The sequence below is a fragment of the Tupaia chinensis genome, unplaced genomic scaffold (genome assembly GCF_000334495.1).
Source record: "Tupaia chinensis unplaced genomic scaffold, TupChi_1.0 Scaffold148904_1, whole genome shotgun sequence".
Lineage (NCBI taxonomy): Eukaryota > Metazoa > Chordata > Mammalia > Scandentia > Tupaiidae > Tupaia > Tupaia belangeri.
The window spans coordinates 1946469-1974086 of NW_006208752.1; the positions used below are offsets into that span (position 1 = coordinate 1946469).

At 38.2% G+C, this 27618-nt stretch overlaps 1 protein-coding gene across 1 annotated transcript in view; it reads right to left on the bottom strand.

Moving 5' to 3' along the window:
- Window positions 1-27618, bottom strand: part of MYH15 (myosin heavy chain 15) — a 157760-nt gene that overhangs the window by 119469 nt on the left and 10673 nt on the right. The window contains exons 4-11 of the mRNA XM_006170764.1: window positions 26783-26939; window positions 25518-25545; window positions 24138-24231; window positions 21257-21349; window positions 18037-18100; window positions 17854-17949; window positions 11454-11557; window positions 7345-7483 (exon numbers count right to left, since the gene is read on the bottom strand). Of these exons, the coding sequence (XP_006170826.1) occupies window positions 7345-7483; window positions 11454-11557; window positions 17854-17949; window positions 18037-18100; window positions 21257-21349; window positions 24138-24231; window positions 25518-25545; window positions 26783-26939 (775 nt within the window). The remainder of the gene's footprint in view (window positions 1-7344; window positions 7484-11453; window positions 11558-17853; window positions 17950-18036; window positions 18101-21256; window positions 21350-24137; window positions 24232-25517; window positions 25546-26782; window positions 26940-27618) is intronic.

Consider the following 27618-nt stretch of genomic DNA (forward strand, 5'->3'; position numbering starts at 1 on the left):
AATTTTTTGAAGATTCCTTCATAAGCCAGGCACGGAGAGAGAAATACTACTGTTCTTACTTACATGTAGGAACTAAAAAGTGTGACTTCACAGAAGTAGAGAGTAGAATTTTTACCAGAGGCTGAGAAGCGTAAGCAAGATGGGGCTATGAAGATATTGGTTAACAGAAACAAAATTACAGATAGAGAAAAGGAACAAGCCTAGCATTATAATGTATAGTAGGGTAACCATAGTTAACAACAATTTACTGTCTATCTCAGAGTAGCTAAAAAGAGGATCTTGATTGTTCCCAACACAAAGTAATGGCAAATGATTGCGATAATAAATATGTTATTTATCCCAATTTAACTATTACTCATTGTATTCTTACCAAAAAATCACATCATATCCCATACATATAAAGAATTATTATATGCCAACAAAACTAGTAATGATAATAAAAAGGTTAATAGAAAGACAATAGTTAGGGCAGAAAATGCATTGAACTTTGGACATGCAGAGTTTAGGATACCAGAGGATACGCAGTAGAAAGAAGTGTGATAGTGGATCTCAAATAAAAGGTAAAGACTGGGTGTCCCACTAGGCTAGGTGCTCTGCCCTCTCCACCCCATCTGTTCACCTCCTTTAATTCCATCCTAAATGATTAGCTGGGGAAAAATTACCAAACATTAATATATTAAGAAGCCTTAGAAATCACTAAGAAAAATCTAGTACCTCAATTTTCAGAATAAACTGAGAATAAAACAATACAAATAGATAGCATACAAAAAGTTAACTTTACTAATAAATAAAAACATAAAGCCTTTCTAATAGGAAAATGATAATTGCCAATTTTGGTGAAGTCTGTGAAAAAGTCATTCATGCTGATAACTAGTATATAAATGGCAAAGCAGATGGGGATGGCCATCCTATAATCCCTTCTACTCCATTCTCTAGGATTTGGGGCACACATGCATATGTACCCAGCATGAGTTTTAAGTAGCTGGGTCCGGGACTTGAACCACAATTGACCACGCAGAAGTCCACTGACATAACCATTATGCCATTTGCTGGTGCTTAAAAATTTATTCTAAAAAGATATATATATATATATGTATATATATATAGTTGTGTGTGTGCATGTGGTGTGTGCATATCTTTGAATCTATAAATATTTATTTGTTGTTCTTTTTTCTTTTTTTATATATTCAATTACTGTATATCATTACAGCTTGTAAAATGAATTTTCCCAGCATGAATACACTGTATATTAGTCCAAAGATGTTAATAATAACAAAAATCTGAAAATAAATATTCAATAAGATATTTAAATGAATTGTGGTACATTTGTACAATGGAATATTTTGTAGAAATCTAAAAATATGTTGCAGAAAAGATAAATGATGTTCATATGTAATTTGGTAAAAAAAATATGAAACAACAGGAAAAATCCTATCATGTATTTTTAACTAAAAATAGTTACTCATGCATGTTCACCTAGAAAAAGACATAAAATATATGTCCTGTGGCATTAACAGTGATTGTCCCTAAGTACGTAGGATTTATTTAATTAAATAATTATTTAGTACTATGCACCAGGCACATTTTAAAACCCAAAAACATAGGGTTAGCCTGTGGCCTGGTGGTTAAAGAAGCTGGCAGGGCTGAATTGAGAAGGATTATGTGTGACTAGTGTGCTGGGTATTTGCTTTTCAACAATTTGAGTAGTTGACATGTAAATACTTTCTCAAAAATGTTTGAAATCATACTGTTCCTGCTGTTATAGAGTCACAAACAAAATCATACAAAATTATAAGAAACATTTTCAACATTATCTTTAAAACGGATACCTATAAAGAGATTCAGACAGAAAGCGGAATTAGTGAAAATGTCCTACAACAGGAGAGTTCACACACTCAAACGGAAACTTGGGAGGACTTGGGGTCTGAGTGGAGGGGAGTGAGAGAAAAGGACGTGGTAGGGTTCAGAATTAGAGAGGGAATTAGGAAGGCATTGTAAAGAACAAGTAGACTATGATAAAAATGGGGGTTTTCTTTGAAGGAAGGTGGAAACCATTGTTGAATTTAGAGCAGAGGAAAGTGGTGGACTGCCTGACCCTGTGCCTGACACTCAGCTCTTTGTGCAGAACTGTGTATCACAGGCAAAGTGTAGGTAGGGAGACAAGGAAGGAAACCATTGCAATAATCTCACAAGAAATGATGAGACTAAGTGAAAGCAAGGGACATGGTCCTGATCAGAAGTTGTGAGTCTGGGGAATATATTTCAAAGACAGAAATAACAAGAGAGGAGATTTCAAAATGGTTTTATGATTTGAGTTAGGGTGACTGGAAGGCTCCAGTTGACTTTGATTAAGATGACTAAGAAATGGGGACCCTCAGATGACATAATGGTTACATCACTGGATCACTGGACTCCCACATAGTCAACTGCAGTTCAAGTCCTAGACCTAGTAACTTAAAACTCACACCAGTTGCATGTGTGTTTGTACCCAAGATCCCAAGAGCAGAATGGAGGAGAAGAGATTGTGGCGTGGCCATCTCCTCTGGGGGGTGATTTCTCACTCTGTCTCTGACTCTCTCTGTCTTTCCAGTGAGTGTGCACAGCCTATACAAAAAAATTTCTCTTAAAAAAAAAAGACTGAGAAATAAAGAGTTTAGTTGCATAGGCAGGCTGGGATAAATTTCAGCTCTATACATGTTGATTTTAAGGTGATCACTTAAGAAATAAGATTCAAGGATTAAGTCCTGTAGCTCTATACCAAGTAGGGAAGATGAAGATGCTCTGGCAGAGAAGCTATACAGGAGCCACCAGAGAGATGAGATTACTACAGATGCTCTTTAATTTACAATGGGGTTATATCCCCATAAACCTGCTGTAAATTGAAAATGCATTAAATACGCCTAACCTCCCCCAAATTGTAGTGTAGCCTATCCTATCTTAAATGTGCCTAGACAATTACTGTAACCTGTAGTTAGGCAAAATTGTATAATACAAAGCCTACCTCACAATAAAGCCTGTCTCATGTAATTTAGTGAATACTGTAATGAAAGTGAAAACAAAATGTGATCCTTAGTATTTTAAGCCAAAGTCACAGTGACCTAAAAACAAAAACGAAACAAATGTCAGCCTATACCGTCATAACATTGAGAAATCCTAAATCAAGCTATAATAAATCAGGGACTATCTGTATTTTATTTCCTCATTTGTATTTTCTGCTTTTGTTTCTTTGAAACAAAGTATTTTGGAAAAGGAAAAGGCAAGAAAATAATGACCAAATAAAAAAGCAATGCCCAAAGGGCCAGCCCTATAGTGCAGTGGTTAAGTGAAGTGTATCAGAAGCCAGATCTCATCTGACTGAACTTGGTTCAAATTCTGGATCCAGCAACCTGAAAAACTCACTAGGTGCATATGAATGTATGCCCAAATCCCAACAGGATGGAGAAATGGAGGAAAAGAGATTGTGATATGGCCATGCTTCATTGGGAGGTGCTTTCCCTCCCTCCAACCCTGCTATAAGCACATGCACCTTCTGACAATTAAAAAAAGAAAAGAAAAAAGGATGGCATTAAAGCATACATTAATAAGTTAATACATAGACTATTTACAAGATCTTCACATCGTGTGAATTCCCTCATCTTGTTTTCTCTGTTCTCAAGCACCCTCTTCTCTCAGTGGGCCTTTGGACCACTTACTAACAGCAACCCTCATCTGCCATTACTCTTTAACCTTTTACTTTGCTTTCTTTTCTTTTCACTATGACTAGCTATATATTTATCTGTTTGCATATGTATTGTTTATCTCCCACATTAGGAACAATATTTTGTTCACAGATGTATCCCTAGCATCAAAAATAATCTCTAGCACAGATTGACCTCAAATATTATTTGCAAACAAGAAAAAACAACCTAATTAAAAATAGGGCAAGGATCAGCAGATGGTGTGGGGTTAAGGTGCTGGATTCCATGTAGCTGACTCCATGGTTGAGTCCTGGACCCAGCAGCTTATAAAACATGCCAGGTGCATGTATGTGCATACCAAAAATCCTGAGAGGAGAATGGAGGAAAGGGAATTGCATCATGGCCATTCCCCTGGGAAGTGATTTCTTACTTCCTCTATCTCTCCTGGGTGAGTACACATGCCCTATAATAAAAAGCTAAAATATAAAATTAGGGCAAAGGTCTTGAATAAGCATTTTTCAAAAGAAGACATACAAATGGCCAATAAGCACTTGAAAAGATGCTCAGCATCACCAATCATTAGGGAAATGCACTTTACACACATTAAGATGGCATTACCAAAGAACAAAAACAGAAAAGAAGTGTAGCATTGATGTGAAGAATAAAACACTTGTACATTGATGGTAGAAATGTAAAATATACAGTAACTAGGGAAAATAGTATGAGGTTTTCTCAAAATAGAATTATCAGGCTAGCACTGCGGCCTAGTGGTTAAAGGACCAGATACCACATGGCTGACCACAAAGTTCAAACCCTGTTCCTGGCAGCTTGGAAAACATGCTGAGAGCTTGTGTGTGTGTGCTCAAATTTCTAACAGGATGGAGAAACGGAGGGGAAGGGATTGTGCCATGATCATGCCTTGTTGTGGGTGTGCTAACTCCCTCTCTTCTCTCTCTCTGGGAAGCACATGTGCCCTCAAAAAATTTTTAAATAACAACAACATAGAATTACCATTTAATCCAGCAATTGCTCTCCTGCTTATTGAAAGAAACTGAAGAGAATTGAGAGCACGGGCACAAACAGATTATTTATGTACCAGCATTCATGTAAGCATTAATCACAGTGACTAAAAAATGGAAGCAATGCAAGTGTCCATTCACTGATGAATAGATAAACAAAATGTGGTATATATGTACAATAGAATACTACTCATTCTTAAAAAGGGATAAAATTCTTATATATACCACAACAGATGTGAAGCATGAGGGCACTATACTAAGTAAATAAGCCAGACATGAAGAGATACATACTGTATGATTCCACTTCCATGTAGTACTTAATCAAATTTATAGAATTGCCAAGGGCAGTGGGCGGAAATGGTGATGGGGAGCTTTCGTTTAGTGAGTACAGGAGTTTCAGTTAGGGATGATTAAAATGTTCTAGAGATGAATAGCAGTGATGGTTGCACACAGTGTGAATGTATTTAATGCTGTTGCACCAAACACTTGAAAATGACCAAAATGATAAATTTCTGTATGTGCATACCAAAAATCCTGAGAGGAGAATGGAGGAAAGGGAATTGCATCATGGCCATTCCCCTGGGAAGTGATTTCTTACTTCCTCTATCTCTCCTGGGTGAGTACACATGCCCTATAATAAAAAGCTAAAATATAAAATTAGGGCAAAGGTCTTGAATAAGCATTTTTCAAAAGAAGACATACAAATGGCCAATAAGCACTTGAAAAGATGCTCAGCATCACCAATCATTAGGGAAATGCACTTTACACACATTAAGATGGCATTACCAAAGAACAAAAACAGAAAAGAAGTGTAGCATTGATGTGAAGAATAAAACACTTGTACATTGATGGTAGAAATGTAAAATATACAGTAACTAGGGAAAATAGTATGAGGTTTTCTCAAAATAGAATTATCAGGCTAGCACTGCGGCCTAGTGGTTAAAGGACCAGATACCACATGGCTGACCACAAAGTTCAAACCCTGTTCCTGGCAGCTTGGAAAACATGCTGAGAGCTTGTGTGTGTGTGCTCAAATTTCTAACAGGATGGAGAAACGGAGGGGAAGGGATTGTGCCATGATCATGCCTTGTTGTGGGTGTGCTAACTCCCTCTCTTCTCTCTCTCTGGGAAGCACACGTGCCCTCAAAAAATTTTTAAATAACAACATAGAATTACCATTTAATCCAGCAATTGCTCTCCTGCTTATTGAAAGAAACTGAAGAGAATTGAGAGCACGGGCACAAACAGATTATTTATGTACCAGCATTCATGTAAGCATTAATCACAGTGACTAAAAAATGGAAGCAATGCAAGTGTCCATTCACTGATGAATAGATAAACAAAATGTGGTATATATGTACAATAGAATACTACTCATTCTTAAAAAGGGATAAAATTCTTATATATACCACAACAGATGTGAAGCATGAGGGCACTATACTAAGTAAATAAGCCAGACATGAAGAGATACATACTGTATGATTCCACTTCCATGTAGTACTTAATCAAATTTATAGAATTGCCAAGGGCAGTGGGCGGAAATGGTGATGGGGAGCTTTCGTTTAGTGAGTACAGGAGTTTCAGTTAGGGATGATTAAAATGTTCTAGAGATGAATAGCAGTGATGGTTGCACACAGTGTGAATGTATTTAATGCTGTTGCACCAAACACTTGAAAATGACCAAAATGATAAATTTCATATTATGTATATTTTACCACAATTAAAATAGAACTTTTTTTACAAAAGTTACTTGTGGAAGGGTTTTTTTGCTTTGTTTTGTTTTTAGAGAGATTTTTGCTATTATGGCATGGAGACGAGGCATGCACTTACTGGAGAGATACAAAGCGAGAAGTCACCCCCCAGAGGGATGGCCATGCTGCAATCCCTTCTCCTCCATTCACCTCTGGGGATCGTGGGCAAGCATGCACACATTCCTGGCATGAGTTTAAGCCACTGGGCCCAGGACTTGAACTGTTATTGTCCATGTGGGAGTACAGTGACATAATCACTACACCATCTTCTAGACCCTACTAGTGGAAGGATTTGAATGGCTGGGTATTCTCCTTTTGTTTCAGTTGCAGATATTTTGAATATTAATTATAATAATTATAAAACTGTCCTTCTTTACATATCGTGGCTTCCTATTTTCATAATTTTTCTAGACAGGTCACTCATTATAAGAGGCCTCAAATCTTTTTGGTAAGCAGGCAAGACTATAGATTTTTCAAAGAGGAATGAAAAAACCAACCAGGTCTCACCCTGTGGAGTTACTTTGCCTTTGGAATTCCCTGGGTCTTTGTTCATGCCACTCGCTACATCTTATGGTGATTTAGCCCTTTCTGTTTTCTCTATAGTCTATGTGCTGAGGGCAAACTGCAGTTTAGTCAATCCTCTTTTACCTCAGTTTAGCAAACTCACTAGCATTGTTAATTATTCATTGAAGAGTACTTCTTATTCTGCAGTGGATGGAATCTGCATCATGAGGGTAGTAGAGAGATTTTGAGGAATGGCAATCCAGGGAGCTGGTATTGATTAATGTCAGTAATTTCCCCAGACCGAGAGGCCAAGTCAACTGCAAGCAAACTGGAGGGGGCCTGGGTCAAGAATTGAAAAAGAACCCTAAGTCCCATCTTCAAAGGAATTCTTACTCTCTGTGCCATCTGCTTCCAGTTGCTCTTCTCTGGGTTTCTGTTTAAATTTCATATTTCCAAAGTGCATGATGGCTCCGGTAAGTTTATAGCACCCATACTTCTCCTCAGGAAGAAAGCCCAAGATGTCCATTGCTCTCTGTGAAAGAGAAACAGATGGCTGTGCCTTCATTTGCCTAATAGCTGCAGTAAGCGCCTCCCTCCTGCTGCGTGCCACGCCTCCCCACTTTCAAGCTGTGGGCTGCAGGGAATGAGACTATGCCACAGACTGAGGTGTGACAGTCCCGTTCAAAGCCATGCAAATCAGCCCTGTTGGCACTTGGTTGCCTGCAGTCATCCCAACCCCTTGAAAGAGAGTTAGGAAGGTTTAAGACTGGCTTGTTTAGTTCCAGTAGTTTCAGAACTTTCCTTCATTGCTCTGTGTTACTCCTCTCCCTTCCAGCCACAGACAACCAACTGGCTGTCAGAGGTTGATTATTTTGCCTTTCTTGGCTATGGCAGAAAGTGTCATAAGGGCTAGATTGCTTATTTCTCTGATTCTGTATGTTCTGACTTTATTTCAGAGTAGACACATTTAAAAAACTGGGAAAAAGAAGTGTTTAAGAAAAGAAATGCCACCTCACGGTAGAATCTCATTCTAAGAAACTGCTACGCCTGGTCAAGAGGCATTCTCCTACATTCCAGGAGGGTGGGAACTGGTACAATCCTTCTAGTGGTTAATTTTAAATATGTATCAAGAGATTATAAAAAATTCATAATTCTTACCTTGGAGTGTCACTTCTAGGAATCTAGCATAAGGTGAATATGATATACAGAAAAAGTATTTGCTTATGAAGATACTTTCCACAATGAGGAAACAGAAAACTAGAGTCTAACAGTAGAAAAATGGCTCAATAAACTCTGGGAAGAATGCTTGATAAAATAGTAAGTATCCATTTAAATATTTATGAAATGATTAAATGATACCTGGAATGCCTATAAAATTAAATTAGATAAGCAAATTCTATATATGAAATAGAATATATAGCATGATTACACTCTTTTGTTAAAACAAATAAGAACAGTCAGCCCATAGAATGGTGATTAAAGTGACTGCAGTGTCCCACATGGCCAAATGCAAGGTTTAAGCCCCAGACTAGATGTCTTGCAAAAGATATTAGGCACACACGCATGCAGGCTCAAAATCCTGAAAGAAGGGTGAAATGGAGGAAAAGAGATTGTGGTATGACCATGCCCCATGAAGGGGTGCTTTCTTGTTTTATCTCTCTTACTCTCTGGTGAGCACTTGTGCCCTGTAATTAAATTAAAAACAACAACAGGGACCAACAGATGGTGTCATGATGACATCCTTTGAACTCCCATGTAATTGATTGTGGTTTGACTGCCAGACCTGCCGTCTTAAAAACTCACATGGAGCACATGTGCATGCATGACCAAAATCCTGAGAGGACAATGGAGGAGAAGAGATTGAGGCATGACCATCCCTTCTGTGGGGTGATTTCTTGCTTTCTGTCTCTGTCTCTCTCTCTCTGTCTCTCCAGTGAGCACACACAGCCTATAGCAAAAAAATCTCTCTCTAAAAAAAAAGGGGGAAAAAAAAAAAAAGCAGAACAGAACACCAAAATGGGGCTGACTTGGAGGCCTGGTGGTTGAGGGAGCCAGAGCCCACAAAGTGTACATCAAATCCCTGCTCCAGTGACTTGAAAAACATATTAGGTGTGTGTATATGCATGCCCCAAATTCCAACACAATGCAGAAATGAAGGTGAGAGACTGCAATATGACCATGCCTCATTGGAGAGTGCTTTCTCTCTCTCTCTGTCTCTCTCAATGGTGAGTGCACATGCTCTCTGGCAAAATGGAAAACAAACAAAGAAAACACAAAAATGACCATTTAAAAGCAATCTCAAATAAATAAAAACAATAAATACTGCAAATATAAACACCAAATAAAAGAAGTTGAGTTGAAATATGTTTTTGGGGGGCCAACAGCTGGCATGGTCAAGGAGCTGGACTCCTACATGGCTGACTGCAGTTCAAGTTCCAGACCTTGTGGTTCGCTTTCTTGGTCTCTTTTTCTCTCTCTCTTCTCTTTTAATTAAAAGAGATTTTTTAATCAATATAAAAATTATTATTTAAAATACAGTCTTTCTCATTTTTCTTTCTCAAAGTTATCAATACTGCACGGACAATGTTTACAGTAAGTATGCAATAACAACCCTCCACCCATCCACCTTCAGGGGAAGCAAAGCCACTTTCCCTTAAGAAAAATGGAACTCTAAGATGCTTTTGTTCCTTTTTCATTGTCAGTATCAGACTTTAACAATTAATAATCCTTACTTCTGTGGCTAGCAGTTCTTCAGCATCATCCAAGCTCTCCACAGCAATTTCTCCACAAGAGCAAAAGTGAAAGTCGAAGGGATTTGCAGACACCAGGAGCATGTCTACAGTGGGAAAATCATCTGTTAAATAGCTTAAAGAAACTCACAAGGCCTTCAAAAATAATTGACCAATATTCACAGTTTACTTCTACAGCTTATAGCATACTTGTAAACAAGCCAAAATAAAATCTATAGTTAGGCCCAAACCTCTGCAATCAATTTTTGCCCTCTATTAACTTGTCAGTCATGTGTTAATGTTTCCCAAGAGAAGACCAGGCTGGCCAAATCCAAAAGCAGATTCTATTGCAGCAGCTTGAATTGGTGTGAAAAAAACAGATAATGTGTGTTGGCAAAACTTTGAAAACAGGAATTTGGCCTAGATTCATGGCAGCAGGCCAGAGGACAAAAAATTGTTTTGTAGAATTATAAGTACAACAGACCTGAGCTTCAGAGGATAGGAGGCAGCCAGACCGTAGGGTCAGTGCCCAGAGAATAATAGCAGTGTAACCCTGTCACATCACGTCCGCACTATTAGGAGCCTGAGTCTGTCTTTCAAGGAATGCATGCAGGCTCAAAATCCTGAAAGAAGGGTGAAATGGAGGAAAAGAGATTGTGGTATGACCATGCCCCATGAAGGGGTGCTTTCTTGTTTTATCTCTCTTACTCTCTGGTGAGCACTTGTGCCCTGTAATTAAATTAAAAACAACAACAGGGACCAACAGATGGTGTCATGATGACATCCTTTGAACTCCCATGTAATTGATTGTGGTTTGACTGCCAGACCTGCCGTCTTAAAAACTCACATGGAGCACATGTGCATGCATGACCAAAATCCTGAGAGGACAATGGAGGAGAAGAGATTGAGGCATGACCATCCCTTCTGTGGGGTGATTTCTTGCTTTCTGTCTCTGTCTCTCTCTCTCTGTCTCTCCAGTGAGCACACACAGCCTATAGCAAAAAAATCTCTCTCTAAAAAAAAAGGGAAAAAAAAAAAAGCAGAACATAACACCAAAATGGGGCTGACTTGGAGGCCTGGTGGTTGAGGGAGCCAGAGCCCACAAAGTGTACATCAAATCCCTGCTCCAGTGACTTGAAAAACATATTAGGTGCGTGTATATGCATGCCCCAAATTCCAACACAATGCAGAAATGAAGGTGAGAGACTGCAATATGACCATGCCTCATTGGAGAGTGCTTTCTCTCTCTCTCTGTCTCTCTCAATGGTGAGTGCACATGCTCTCTGGCAAAATGGAAAACAAACAAAGAAAACACAAAAATGACCATTTAAAAGCAATCTCAAATAAATAAAAACAATAAATACTGCAAATATAAACACCAAATAAAAGAAGTTGAGTTGAAATATGTTTTTGGGGGGCCAACAGCTGGCATGGTCAAGGAGCTGGACTCCTACATGGCTGACTGCAGTTCAAGTTCCAGACCTTGTGGTTCGCTTTCTTGGTCTCTTTTTCTCTCTCTCTTCTCTTTTAATTAAAAGAGATTTTTTAATCAATATAAAAATTATTATTTAAAATACAGTCTTTCTCATTTTTCTTTCTCAAAGTTATCAATACTGCACGGACAATGTTTACAGTAAGTATGCAATAACAACCCTCCACCCATCCACCTTCAGGGGAAGCAAAGCCACTTTCCCTTAAGAAAAATGGAACTCTAAGATGCTTTTGTTCCTTTTTCATTGTCAGTATCAGACTTTAACAATTAATAATCCTTACTTCTGTGGCTAGCAGTTCTTCAGCATCATCCAAGCTCTCCACAGCAATTTCTCCACAAGAGCAAAAGTGAAAGTCGAAGGGATTTGCAGACACCAGGAGCATGTCTACAGTGGGAAAATCATCTGTTAAATAGCTTAAAGAAACTCACAAGGCCTTCAAAAATAATTGACCAATATTCACAGTTTACTTCTACAGCTTATAGCATACTTGTAAACAAGCCAAAATAAAATCTATAGTTAGGCCCAAACCTCTGCAATCAATTTTTGCCCTCTATTAACTTGTCAGTCATGTGTTAATGTTTCCCAAGAGAAGACCAGGCTGGCCAAATCCAAAAGCAGATTCTATTGCAGCAGCTTGAATTGGTGTGAAAAAAACAGATAATGTGTGTTGGCAAAACTTTGAAAACAGGAATTTGGCCTAGATTCATGGCAGCAGGCCAGAGGACAAAAAATTGTTTTGTAGAATTATAAGTACAACAGACCTGAGCTTCAGAGGATAGGAGGCAGCCAGACCGTAGGGTCAGTGCCCAGAGAATAATAGCAGTGTAACCCTGTCACATCACGTCCGCACTATTAGGAGCCTGAGTCTGTCTTTCAAGGAATTCATAAATCAGCAACTGTGTTCAACATTGCGCCACTGATACGCCTAAGACTCCTGACATGATTCACTTAGTCAGGAAGCATAATGTGGGCTGAAGCCAAGGCAGGCTGTCAGCGGCACATCAACTGACTTGGCAGAATCATATTAACCTCTTACTGCTTAACACTTGCTCTCCATGAAGTTTTTTTTTAAGTTAATCTTATTTTTCTGTTTATCAGTCAGTGAAGTTAAGATCTGTTTTCCTAAACCCCAAATCTCAGCAACAAAAAAATTAGGTTACACAAATGTTCATAGCAACTTTATTTAGAAACAAGCCAGATGCCCATCAATAGCTGAAGGGTTAACAGATTCTTGTACATCCACACAGTAGATTAACATTCAGCAAGCAAAATAATGAACTATGGATACATGCTACAACATGGACAAGTCTCAAAATATTTATGTTGAATAAAATAAGGCAGACAAAAAAGGAATATACTGTATAATTCCATCTCATAAAATTCTAGGAAGTACAAGCTAATCTATAGTGACAGCAAGTTAGCAGTTGCCTGGAGACTGACTTTGATGGGAGAGGACTCCGACAAATGATAAGGGGCAGGAGGAGAGATTATAAAAGATCCCAAGGAAACATCTGAATGTGCATTGTTTTGACCGTGGATATGGTTTCACAGATATACACATATGCCAACACTTAGCAGTTGTACACTTCAAACACTTGCTGTTCTTTTTAGGTCACTAATACTTAAATAAAGTTATTTTAAAAAGCATAAAAAGTAAAAAGAAATTGGTCAAATCCAAAGGAAATCAAATATAAGGCAAACATAAGTACTTTTAATAGAATTAAAATCTATAAAATATTTCAAAGTGTTTCTAAATGATTTTTACTTATTTTTTAATCGACAAATACAGATTGTATATAATTATAGCAGACATGTTTATATATACATACATACACACACCACACACACACATACACACACACTCACACTGTGGAATGGCTAAATTCAGCTAATTAACATATCCATTACCTTACATATTACCTTTCTGTGGGAATATTTAAAGTCTAAATTATTAAAGTCTTAATCATTTTCAAGTATACACTGTTATTAATTATGATTTCTACATTTAGACAATAGCTCTCCTGAACTTACATGACTTTCAGATTCAATATATGACTGAGATCATGTGATATTTATCATTTTGTGCCTGATTTATTTCACGTAGCACAATGTCCTGCAGGTTCATATGCATTGTCCCAAATGACAGGATTTACACCTGTTAAATACTGCATAGTAATCCATTGTGCATGTATGAGGGGACTTCAAAAAGTTCATGGAAAAAATAAAAACTATGAATTTATTTTGGTACAAGAAAATGAAATTATGTACAGTTTTTTCATAATATGCATTTCCATGAACTCTTTGAAGACCTCTGTATATACCACATTTGTCTTTATCCATGCATCTTTTTTTTTTTTTTTTTGAGAGGTTTTTGCTATAGGACACATGTGCTTACCAGAAAGACAGAGAGAGACAGAGAGACAGAAAGCGAGAAATCACCCCCCAGGTGGGATGGCCATGCTGCAATCCCTTCTCCTTCATTATCATCTCAGGATCTTGAGCACATACCTATGCGCGAGCGCGCACACATGTGCACCCCGTGTGAGTCTAAGCCGCCGGGTCTGGGACTCGAACCACGATCATCTACGTGGAAGTCCAGCGACATAGCCACTATGCTAACTGCTGGTTCCTTTATCTATGCATCTTTGATGGACACTTAGGTTGTTTCTATACCTTAGTTATTGTGCATAAAATTTCAGTAAACATGGGAGTGCAGACATATTTCTTCCACACACTAATTTTATTTATTTATACATATAGCCAGGAATGGAATTGCTGGATAGTATGGTAGTTCTATTTTTAGTTTTTCGAGGACCTCCCATATTGTTTTCCATAACTGCTGTATTAATTTACATTCCCAACCAACAGTGTTTAAGGTTTCTTTTTTCTCCACACTCTTACCAATGATCATCTCTTCTGTTTTCGATAACAGCCATCCTAACAAGTGCAAGGTGATATTTAATTGTGGTTTTGATTTGTATTTCTCTTATAATTAGTGACGTTGAGCATTTTTAAATACATCTGTTTGGCCATTTCTATGTCTTCTTTGTAGAAATGTCTTTTCAAGACTTTTGCCCATATTTGTCTTTTTGCTATTGAATTGTGTGAATTCCTTACATATTTTGGGTATCAGATGTAAGCCTGGCAAATATTTTCACCCATCCTGTAGGCTGACTCTTCATTATGTAGGATTGTCACATGCTTATGAAGTGAGCACTCATAGTACTTAGGCAAAGATCAAGGATTCCAAGAGGCAAGAACCTCTCCTCTTTTAGATAATAGTTGAATAGTAAGAAGTGTGCAATAAATGAATAGAGAGAAAAATATTCAAGTAAAAGAAGAGAAAATGAAGGTGTATGTAGGACCAAACTATACAGACATAATTGAGAATTTAAAATTTTTGAAGAATCCATATCTGGGGAGTGTTGGTTGTGGTGGTGTGGGGGTGAGAAGGGGGGTTTGAAGATGCTGGTCTTAACTGTGTCTGGAACTGGGTCAGATTTAACTGAGAGATAAGGGGAGAATAGGCGTTCCTGACCATGTAGAGCCAAATGGGGGCAGACTCTGGAGCACCATGTCACCTCATTTCCTCAGCTCCTTCAGTAGGTGGCCAGCCTCTCTGTTTTGGCTTTCCATACCAATTCTTTTTTTTTTTTTTTTTTTTTTTGGAGAGGTTTTTGCTATAGGGTGCGTGCTCTTGTCAGACAGACAGAGAGAGACAGAGAGATAGAAAGCGAGAAATCACCCCCCCAAGGGGGATGGCCATGCCGCAATCCCTTCTCCTTCAATTTCTTCTTGGGATCCTGGACACGCACGCACACGCACCTGGCGTGAGTTTAAGCCACCCGGTCCAGGACTCGAATCGCAGTCAACTATGTGGGAGTTCAGCGACATAGCCATTATGCTAAACCAATTCTATGATAGTAGACAATGCTCATATTTTAGGAAATTTGGATATAATATTTCCATTGCTAAGATGTGCTTTCTTATATTTATCCTTTGATGCTTTGAAGCAATTCTTGGACAAACACATATGGAAAGAGTTCCAGATTATTATTATTATTTTTTTGAGAGGTTTTTGCTATAGGGTGTGTGCACTCACCAGAAAGGCAGAGAAAGACAGAGAGACAGAAAGCAAGAAATCATCCCCCCTTAAGCCACCTGGTCCAGGACTCGAACTGAGGTTGACTATATGGGAGCCCAGCAACACAGCCATTATGTCAACTGCTGGTCCCAGAGTTCCAGATCTTTTTAAATGTCCCCTCAAATGACAATAAATGCTTACAAGTGGACAGACAATACCCAACTTGGACCACCAGATGTCAGGCTTTACAAAGTAATCAATTTCAGCGGCCCCCAATAACAAACAAATAAAATGAATTCAAGATAAGTGTAAATTTTTTCCACAGCAAGACAAAGGTTCTACTAATAGTCAGAGATGCTTAAAAAAATATTGCAGTTGCTGCTGGTATCCATATTAGGCTCTTAGTGTCAGAGGCCCTGAGAAGTGTAGAAATTCTTGTTCAAGAATGCTTTATTTGACAGGGATGATCAATGGAAATGGATGATCAATCCAAAAATCCTGTTCCAGGTGTAGATAGAAGTAAGATGGACTGGAAAACAGCTGCGACTTACATACTACCAATTAAATCCATGGCAAAAATACTTGTTTGATTTTCAGGGCTTTTTCTATCTAATGCAGGCACTCTGGAGGTGAAAATCATGTAATCAAAACATTGATAGATTTGACCCAGCCTCAGTGCCTCAGGCTGATCTGCAGTGCTGGAAGCCATATGGCTTACCACAGGTTTGGATCCCACGTTCACCTGAAAAGTGGGCTCACAGATATATCCAAGATTCTGACTAGCTGGAAGGTTGGAGAAAGGAGATTGTGGTATGACAAGACCCTATGAAGGAATGAGGAGTCTTCCCTCTCCCTCTCTCTCCTTCTCTACTCCTTTCCATGGGGGAGAACATGCATATGAAAGAAACATGAAAGAAATAAAATAAGAATAAAGAAATAATAAAGAAATAAAATAAGGATTGTATTTTATATCATCCTTAATCTGAGCATAATGGACTAGGGAATTATTCTCAACAATTTGCTGAACTGGATCTACAGCAAGTTCTGTGGGACCATTGTCATTTTTCATGATTCACTCAAATGCAAGATCCTTGAAATCTAATCAGTTTGTCATTCTCCTTTTCCAATGACTTTCTGTAACACTTAAAATAATACTTCTGCTCTCTCTGCCATGGCCTGCAAGGTGCTGCATTATCTACTTCCTGCCTACCTGTCCCAATTATCTTCTTTTTTCTACCGCTCATGAAGGTCATTTTGCTATTCCAAGAATAAACCAAATGCATTCCTGCCTCAGGACCTTGGCACATACTGTTTGTTCGGTCCTGCTAGAATCTTATTTTTAGAAATCTTTGCCTATTTGCTCCCTTATTTATTCAGCTGCCTGCAAAAAATATTGCCATCTCAGAGAAAAATCTGTTGTCCTTTGTATCTAAAATACAACCACTCATAACCTTGGCAAATCCAAATCTCCCTATCCTATCCCTTGTTTTATTTTTCCTTATAGACCTACTACTCTCTGAAGTTATATGAATTTCCTTCTTTCTTTCTTTGTTGCCCAGCTTCCATACTAGAAAGTAAGCCCATGGGGTGCAGGGACATATCTGTCTTGTTCACCATCCTATTCTCCATGCTTAAAAATCAGTCCCACAGTAAGTATTTGTTGATATTTGTTGAATAAACACATGAAATTTATTCTTTTACCCACCCCCCACAATTTGCTTTGCAATTTTTGTTTATAGTATGACAATCATCCTAATCAAATCACAAAATTTGAGGATATTTTTGAGTTTTTTGAGTATTCTTCTCCCACATTCCTATATTTAGTTACTTTCAAGACCTTTCTATTCTTACATATATCCATCCTCTTTTCTTTCCATTTCCACAGATACTCCCTTTGATAACTACCTTGCCATCTCATACTGGGACTGCTGTAATTATTTTCCTCTAATGTTTCTGCTTCCAGGTCATCCTGCCCATCCTAAACACTGCCCTCAATAAATCATGACCTCCTATTATCACACCCTGACCCTCACGTGGATACCACACCCTCCCAATGTGCTGAGTTCAGAAACCATCAGAAGATCTCCACTATTCCTCTATGCAAATCCTTTTCTGCAGTCAGCCTAATTTCTCTGACCCCTGCTTTCACTTCACACTTTCCTGACACTGTACACACTGTTCCTCCTCTCTTCACTCTGTCTGGTTAAATCATGATCCTATCCTTCATTTCCCAACACAAATCCCCTCTTTTTCACAAAATTCACATTGACCACCACACACCATGGTGATGTGTCCCTCCTCAGCTTCTTGTCTATACCACCTGTGGCTCTACTTATTTTAGGCCTTAAATTATTTGTTTTTACATGCACGCACGCACATGCACACACTCATTAATTCTCTTGGGCATCTCACCTACTCCAAACATTCTTCTTTCTTTTACTACTAATTTTTTAAAAAGTATTGCCACTTAACCTCTATTCATATAAAAATTATATAGCATTGGCTGTAAATTTTAAGATGAATAAACTGAGGTTTTAACAAGGCTAAAAAACTTACTAAAAACAACACTTTCTCAGCTCCAGAATCTCACACTTACCACGAAGTTCTTTTTTTCCAGAAAGGATTTGATAGAATATGTGGTAATTCCTCTCTCCATGCTGCTGAGAAATCACCCGGGATTTTTCAAGCAAATCTGGATGATGAGAAATAGATAAATATTCATACTTAAATGTTTTGGGAAACTTAGAAGAAAAGGTTCAGTGGTCCAACAGTTACTCACAGATCTCAATGTCCACAGATGACAGCGTGCCTCTGACACCAAAGTGTATCCTGATGAACTTGCCCTAGGTGGACACAACAAAGTCTCCTAACTTTCCAAACAACTGTAACAAAACTTTATTACATATATAACTCTCAGAGTGACTAATTCCTCAAAAGTTGAAAAACAAAAACAAAAGCAAAGGCCAGCAGGTGGCATGGTGGTTGGGGCACTGGCCAACCACAGTTCAAGTCCTGGACCTGGAGGCTTGCTTTCTCACTTTCCCCTTCTCTCTCTCTTTCTCTCTCTAGTTAAATTTAAAAATAATAATGAATAAATAAAATAAAATAAATATATTTTTTAGAAAAGAAACAGGTTTGGGATGAGGTAGTATCAGTTAATGTCTAGAGAAAGCCAGAATGATTTTGAGGACTAGCAGTGGGCCTGACTTTTAGTCCCAGATCTGCCAGTTGCTACCTGTGTATTCTGGGTGCAGGGTGAAATCTCTCTGGGCCTCAGGGCTGTTATCTAAAAATGGGAAAAATACTATCTGCTCAGCATATTCTGTCATTCATTAATAAACACTATAGCCTCTGCTGTGATCCAGGAAACATGCTAGGCACTGGAGATACAAGAAACAGTGTCAGAGTTCCTGATCTAATGGAATGTGTATTTTACTGGGTAAGTGACTAGTGCAACAGCTCTAACATTGGGGTATTTGGCATATTTTGAAATCAAAAGAAAAGTCAGCTGTGCTAGAGCTTAACGAATAGGAGAAAAGAAGGGAGAATACAGTCTGAGAGGTAGACAAGTACCATGTCATGTAAGCCATATAGAACACAGGAAAGAGTAGGGTTTTGGGGGGTTGTTTGCTTTGTTTTTTTGAATGTGCTTGGGAGATATTGGGAGTTTTTCTTTGTTTTGTCTTTTTAGAGAAAGATTTTTGCTACAGAGAGCATGCTCTTGCCGAAGAGAGACAGAAAGTGAGAAATCACTCCCCCACACAACCAGAGTGGCCACACTGCATTCCCTTCTCTGACATTTTCCTCTTGGGATTTGGGGTATGCATGCACATGCATCTGGCATAAGTTTTAAGTTGCCAGGTCTGGGACTCGAACCACAGTTAACTACATGGGAGTCCAGTGACATGATCCTTATGCCATTTGCAGGTCCCAACACTGAGAGGCTTTAAGCAGAAGAGAGATGCAATTCATGTTTCAAAACACATTTTGGCATAAATAATATATAGGCATTCTTCCCTCACGTCCAGAGCAGGACAACAGACTGGCGAGGGACAATGGCTTTGTACAGGAGAATTGAATCAGGAAGGTAAAAAATGTAGGACAATGGAAACCACATCCATATACATGCATACAAATGTACATGTAAATATATGAATATGTATGTGTGTGTGTGTGTGTGTGTGTGTACAGTTAATCTGGATTTCTTGACTTTTGGGGGCACTCTTTTTTCTCTTTGTTTCTCCTTTTCTTCTTTCCTTCCTTCCATTTCCCCAATTATGTTTATTTTGCATCTCTACTCTTTCCATCTATCCTTCCGACTTTTTGCTAATTCTTACTCTCTTTCAAGTTGCTTTCTTTCCATCTTCCTTCATCTTTCTACTTGCTGTTCTATCTTTCCTTTTCCTTTACTCTCCTTGTTTTCAAATATTTTTCCCTCCCTTCCTTCTTTTTAGCTTTCTGTCTTTCATATTTTAACAGAAAACCCTTTATCATTCTAAGAAATCCTAAACCTAGCCATTGTTTATGGACTAGTATTAGCACTTGTGATGACCAGTGAGACATTAGAAGCAGATTTAAGCGCAACAAAGCAGTTCTAAGGCTTTTGATGAAAACTATTCAAATCTCCATGAGGCTATTATTTAATTATGCCCAGAGATTTAAACAGGAGGCCTTCTATAAATTTCTTTGCAACTTACATAGCAGCTCCCTGACACTCATTCTTGGCATAAAATGGACTTATGAAACTAGATTTCGAAATCCAAATTCTTCCTCTACGATGGAACTTCTGGTTATTAAGAACTACTTAAAATATAATTTCCTCCAATAAAAAAAATCCCAAGTGAAAAATATACAAGGGTAGAAAGGCCATAGGCAAGAGCAGAAATGATAATCATTATAAGTGAATTAGAAAGTACCTACTGAGTTGACTTGTTAAAAGGAGTATAGAAAATTATGATGAAGAAAGAAGTATTTCAAATCTACAAACTGTAATAAAATATAAAGCACTACTATAATTTGTTGAGTGAGCTCCCCTGGTGGAAATGAAAAGGAACTTGAAACTATTCTCTCTTAAATTGACCAAACAGAAGCTTCCTAGACACACATTTATATGTAGTTTTTTTGTTTGTCTGTCTGTTTGTTTATTTGTTTTAAGTCCATCTATTTCTTTAAAAGAGAGACAGGGAGAGGTACCTCAACATGGTTCTTATGTTATGAGTTGCCCTCAATCCCAGCTGGCCTGGACCATGTGCACATGTGCCTAGTGAGTTCAGGGTGGTCTCAGGACACAAACCTGAGACTTTTCCTGTGGGGCCTGGCCTCAATATGTAGTTTTATCTTCTCAGTGATAAAACCAGTATATTTTTTTGAAGTTATCTAACACTATTACGGACTTTAGTCAAAGATCTTTTTTGATGTCCTAGAATTTTGTTCATATTGATGTACTCAGACACAAGTTCTACCAGTACTTAAAAATAAAGACTCCGAACCCACAGTGATGCACACTGATAAGAAGCCACGCGCTGCATGAGAAACCTGGGTTCAATTCTTAGCCCAACCTGAAGGCTGGGTACAGTGGCACACACTTGTAACTCTGGCTACTTGGGAGGCCAAAGCAGGAGAATTGCGAGCTATGGCCAGTATGGGAAAAATAAGAAGGCCCTATCTAAAGGAGCTGAACTACTAGAGAGACTTAGGCCAGCTGGAGTATAACAACACAGTAAGGCCTTTTTTCCCTTTTATTTTTTGTTAAGATTTATTTATTTATTTAATTTTACTTGTTATTATCATTATTATTATTATTATTATAATCTGACCAGAGAGAGATAAAGGGAAAGTGAGAAAGCAAGCCTCTAGGTCTGGGACTCAAACTAGGGTCAGTCATGTGCAAGTCCAGAATCTCAAACATCACACCATCTGCTGACCCGAAGATGCTTTCTGTAAAAATAAATATATATAGAAATAATGATTCAGATGTTGTGTCAAATCATGTTACTTACAAAACGAGAAGAGTTGTCATTTGTCAAGGTTTTGGCATTTCCAAATGCTTCCAAGATAGAATTCACTTGCATGATTTGATCTTCCAAAGTCCCCTGAGGTATATGTGAGAGACCACAGCTGATAAAGTTTTCAGAATTCTATAATGTAGCATCCCCAGGTTAAATCATATCCCTGCTTTGATAACCAGTTACCAAAAGTTGCTCCCAAATTTGCTTATATATTATTATTATTATTTTGGAGAGGTTTTTGCTATAGGGCACGTGCACTCGCCAAAAAGACAGGAAAGAGACAGAGAGATAGAAAGCGAGAAATCACCCCACCCCAGGGGGGATGGCCACGCCACAATTCCTTCTCCTCCATTCTCCTCTCAGGATCTTGGGCACGCACACACATGTGCCCAGTGTGAATTTAAGCTACTGGATCCGAGACTCGAACCGCGGTTGGCTACATGAGAGTTCAGCGACATAGACATTATACTAACTGCTGGTCCCAATTTGCTTATATATTATTTTGTAACAGGAACTCAGAAAAATGAATGGATGAGAGAGACGGACTTAATATACTTTGGGAGCACATTTATTTTCAATGCTTTTCTTTTGGCTGGCATTGGTCTGAGTGGAAAACAAAATGGTTATTTACTAAAAAAAATTTTTTTTAAATGTGTGTGTGGGTGTGCATGTGTGTGCATGTGTGTGTGTAAAATAGCCTATTTCTAGACCAATCCTATTCCATATATTCTCTCCACTGTAAATATCTGTCTCTTCCCATCTTATTCTCATATCTAAAAATTTATCCTAGGATAATACAACAGACTCCTGACATTATTAAATTATATTTTTGCTTGCTACTATTTCTCAGTAATCTAGAAGTTCACACCAAACAGTGACTTGTAATAGTAATGAACTTGAATTTGGATTTCACTTAGGCTGATTGGTTAAATCAGGTTATTTACAGAAAGCAAGCCTAAGCATCCACATTGCAACACAATTTTGCTGCTTTCTACTCAGCCTCAAGGACCTATTTTATAAGAGAATTATATAGCATGAAGAGTTTTCAAAAAGTTCATGGAAATGCGTATTATTAAAAAAAAAACTATGTGTGGATTTCAAACTCTATGCACCAAAATAATTCCATATTTTAATTCTTTTTTCCATGAACCTTTTGAAATCCTTTCATTTTTGGTATTCAAGAATTTGTAGATTAACAAATATTAGATCACAAGTAATATAGGCCTAGTGTCTTTCAAAACATAAAAGACTCTATGAGCACATATTTTCCTAGAAATATTATGTATTGGGAACCAGCAGTTAGCGTAATGGCTATGTTGCTGGACTCCCACGTAGTCGACCGCGGTTCGTGTCCCGGACCCAGTGGCTTAAAACTCACGCCGGGCGCGTGTGCGTGCATGCCCAAGATCCCGAGAGGAGAATGGAGGAGAAGGGATTGCGACGTGACCATCCCCCCGGGGGGTGATTTCTCGCTTTCTGTCTCTATGTCTCTCTCTGTCTGTCTGGCGAGTGCACGCGCCCTACAGTGAAAAATCTCTCCAAAAAAAAAAAAAAAAGAAAGAAATATTATGTATTGTGTTATATATTATCATATGTTTCAATGACTAAGTGAAACTAATTAACACACACACACACACACACACACACACACACACACACAAACGAAAAACCTTGAAGTGAAAACAAAAACAAAGTTATATCTAGTGAGTAATAGAGTTCAATAATACCCAAAGAACTCAATCAAATTTAGAAATCTGGTGATTGAAAAAGAAAGTTTCCATAGTTTAAAAATTGAACCAGAAGTCTAATTTGTTATATTTTTTTTCCAAGATTTTTGCCATGGGGTATGTGCACTCACTGGAGAAAGAGAGAGACATAGAGAGATAGTGAGAGGGAAAGTGAGCAATCACCTCCCAGGAGGGATAGCTATGCCACAATTCCTTATCCAGTCTCCTCTCAGGATTTTGGGCATGCATGCACATGTGCCCGGTGTGATTTTTCAATCTGACAGGTATGAGATTTAAATTGCAGTTGGCTATGTTGGAGTCCAGCTTCTTAACCACTAAGCCATCTGCTGCCCCCCCCAATACTTCTTATTTTGCAAAAATAGGAGGTTATATACAGGATCAATTGAAAATACAAAGTAACAATGCCAGACAAAGAAAGAAGAGACATTTAATAGCTCAATAACATATTGATTTCAAGTTCCACTCAACTTTAACTAACTTTATTTTGCAAACCAACTTCATGGTCTAGTTATTCTCAAATTATTATGAATCCCACTAACTTGTTGAGGGAGCTAATCAAAGCAGGCTAAATTAAAAATCACTAAAGATAAAAAATTAAATAGAGAAGATAGTATTTTACGCAATGTGGAATATGATTAAAGTTGTGGATATGTCTGTCCATCGAGCATTTGGGATTTGATCTAGAAGTAGGAATGATGAAAGAAGACTTCTTTTTGTACATATTTGTGGTAGTCTGACATCTCGTGATACATAAAAGGACTCAGAAATATCAAGAATGGACATTCAAGATGTTAATGACCCTAGCCTTCAGGTAAGATAATTTAGATTTTTGAGGACAAAACTCAGACAACCAACAAAGACCAGATCACTATCCCTTGAAGCAAATGTGAAACAAATGATATAATTCGTATTTTCAGGTTATTGGTTAGAACCTTTGATGAGCCCCTCAAGGGACAAAGAAAAACTGAGAAGTGGGAATAGAAAGGGCTTTTCTATCATTTGCTAACTGTTCTGGGACTCGTTGCCTACTTCCTATAAGTGGTCAGGACAGAGTCTCCATTTCATGTCCTATTCCAGTGAATAGAGCCACCTCACCTTTCCTGACAAGACACATGAACACTTACCGGCTTTTTAGTGGATTCATTCATGGCAGCTATGGTGGCAAAATACTGGATAATATGTTTGGTGTTCACAGTCTTTCCAGCACCAGATTCTCCTCTGTCATTTGAAATTCAGGACATGGTAAACCAGTTCAGATTATCAATGCAATGAAACTTAAGTAATACAGGCTAAGGAGAGCAGGGAAGGTTTTATAGAAAAGTGGAACTTAAGATACAGTTTGAGGGTATATAGACATTTAATTGGCAAGGAGATGGGGAAGGACATCTCAGGCTGAAAAAAAAAAAACCAGCATGAGCAGAACTCAGAGTTCAGAAAGCTCAAGAACTTAGAAAAATCAAGAAGCCTGTTCCGTATGTTCCTATTAACAAAACGCAAGACAGCATCTCTCTAATTAGCATCTCTCTTCATGAATCAAAGTTACCATGTGGCCAAGTTCAACCCTCTTCTCAGAAGGAGATCTACCAATCATTTTGCTGGGCTTCCCCTTTAGCTTTGATAACCAACTAACTGTAATGGAAGAAGCACACTGTGGTGAATGTATACTCCTGTTACCCAAAACCTCATAGAATCAAGACCTGCTTTTATCTCTATGAAACTACAGGAAACAGTTGATTCTCTGCACAAAGGGCTGAACTCTAACTGTCCATCTAACTTTAAGATTCCAAGACCCTACAATCCTTCCTAGGATAGCAGAAGCCAATAAAGAGTCCAGCACAAAAGGTGGCATCATCATTGCATAGGAGGGTCAAGGACTCTTGCACTTCACAGCCTCCTAGGTCTCAGCTACTCAGGCGAACAGTTCACATGACCTACCAGTGCTCCTCCTTCAGAAGTAAGGTACAACAAGATGTAAGATCCTTCCTTCCTTCTCACTCTCTTCTATTATCCCTCCAAGACTCACAGTCTTTTAGTTCCCACTATTTAATGTACCTTAGTTTGCCAAATTTGGCTACCCACAATCCACAGTCATAACTTTTGGACTTTTGACCTCTCTGCTTAAACACCCAGTCCAGAGGCTTTAAAAGATCTTCATATGGAACAACAGCAACAAAAAAAAAAAAGAGAGAGAGAGAGAGAGAGAGAGAGAGAGAAAGAAAGGAAGAAAGAAAAAAAAAGGGATTAAGAACAGCTATGCATGGAGGTTTCTAAAGGACCTCTTAAAATGATGGAGGCAGACTAGCTGACACCATATTTGGAGTAATCACTGACTAAAGTATTATGACAATTTCCTGAGTATCTTATTCTTACCTTAAAAGTATTCTATATCTAAACAGCAAATGACTTAAAGACATTGTATTTAAGCTTTATTCCCAGTGAAATGTAGGTGTCTGTTTCAATTGAAACTTACAGTAGACCAAAAAGAAAACAAGGTGAAGACTTACGTGAAGAGTATAGACTGATTCTCTCGATCTACCAAAAAAAAAAAAAGAAGGAAAGAAAGAAAGAAAGAAAATGTTAGACTATTCTTATGCTAGAGGCTTATGTACTGGCATGATTTTATTCAAAATTTCCTTGGCTGCAGTTTGAAGTCAGACACAAGAGAAAGGATTTCCTCCATTTATAGTTAGAGGAAAAAAAAGTCATTTCAATGATGCCAAATGAAATAGATTTTCTCTTGTCCTTAAGTACACCAGTCATAAGCACATATAAATTCAAGACCTATTTCCTTGCTCTAAATTCAAATAGGAACCAACTAATGGTTGGCATTTCTGTGATTTTAAGCCTTTTAGAAATCATTGTATAATAATAGCTATAGAATAACGTCTTTTGTGTCAGACACTATAGCAGATGCTTTATGCAATAAAAGTTAACATCTATAGGGGGCTTACTCTCGGCCAGTCACTGGCCTGAGCACTTTAAATGTATTATCACACTTTGATGTACAAGCTAATCGTCCCACTAACCCTAGGAGGTAGGTGCTATTTTGCCCACATTTTATCCAGAAGGAAACAGAGGCTTCAAGTGATTAGATCTCGATCTACCAAAAAAAAAAAAAGAAGGAAAGAAAGAAAGAAAGAAAATGTTAGACTATTCTTATGCTAGAGGCTTATGTACTGGCATGATTTTATTCAAAATTTCCTTGGCTGCAGTTTGAAGTCAGACACAAGAGAAAGGATTTCCTCCATTTATAGTTAGAGGAAAAAAAAGTCATTTCAATGATGCCAAATGAAATAGATTTTCTCTTGTCCTTAAGTACACCAGTCATAAGCACATATAAATTCAAGACCTATTTCCTTGCTCTAAATTCAAATAGGAACCAACTAATGGTTGGCATTTCTGTGATTTTAAGCCTTTTAGAAATCATTGTATAATAATAGCTATAGAATAACGTCTTTTGTGTCAGACACTATAGCAGATGCTTTATGCAATAAAAGTTAACATCTATAGGGGGCTTACTCTCGGCCAGTCACTGGCCTGAGCACTTTAAATGTATTATCACACTTTGATGTACAAGCTAATCGTCCCACTAACCCTAGGAGGTAGGTGCTATTTTGCCCACATTTTATCCAGAAGGAAACAGAGGCTTCAAGTGATTAGATAACTGTAAAGGCCATGCTCTGTTCACAATGCCTAAGTGCTTCTTAGTGACATGGAGAAAAAGTAGATCAGATATTTTTACTTTTCATTTTGTAGGGCAGCTACTTACTGTGAAGCATATCCTGAAAGGCATTATCAGCAACAGCAAAGATATGAGGGGGAGCCTCTGATCGCCTCTTGCCTTTGTAGGCAGCCACCACTTCTTTCTGATACACTGGAAGCCACTTGTAAGGGTTTATGGTCACACAGAAGAGACCTGAATACGTCTGAGGGAAGATCAGAAGAGATTTCAGAAAAGAGATTAGAAATACTTCCAGGTTCATCAGTTCTTGGCAATGTCAGGTAACATTTGTTCAAATATTTACTTATAAAGGAACTCAAAGGAGAAGAGCTTTTGGATCCTTGTAAAGAAGGGACTCTAACAGGAAGAGACAGAACCAGGTTAGAGTACCATTGGGACCTGGGATTACCTTTCCCCTGGGAAATCTGCTAACTGCTAACATGTCTGAAGCACAGAGCTTTTGAAGACAGAGAAGACACTAACTGCAGGCCTGCAGAGATTTCAGTAACCAGCCATCAAGCATTTGAGACCAGAGGGAATCTCTACCTCAGCAAGATTAAGAACCTAACTTTTAGGGCACTGAAGAGGAATTTTTCATGTGAGGCACTCAGTAACTAAAATGGATGAATGGTGGTTCCCCAAAAGATATACTTGTGGCCTAATCCTGAGAACCTGTGACCTTATTTGGAAAAAGGGTCTTTACAGATGTAATTGATTTGAGGGTCTTAGGATGACATCTGGGTGGGTCTTAAAACCAATAACTGGTGTCCTTATGAAAGACACAGAGAAAAAGGTGATGTGAAGATGGAGGCAGAGATCAGAAGGAGGTAGCCACGGCCAATTCCAATAGCTTCCAGAAGCTGGAAGAGACAAGAAAGGATTCT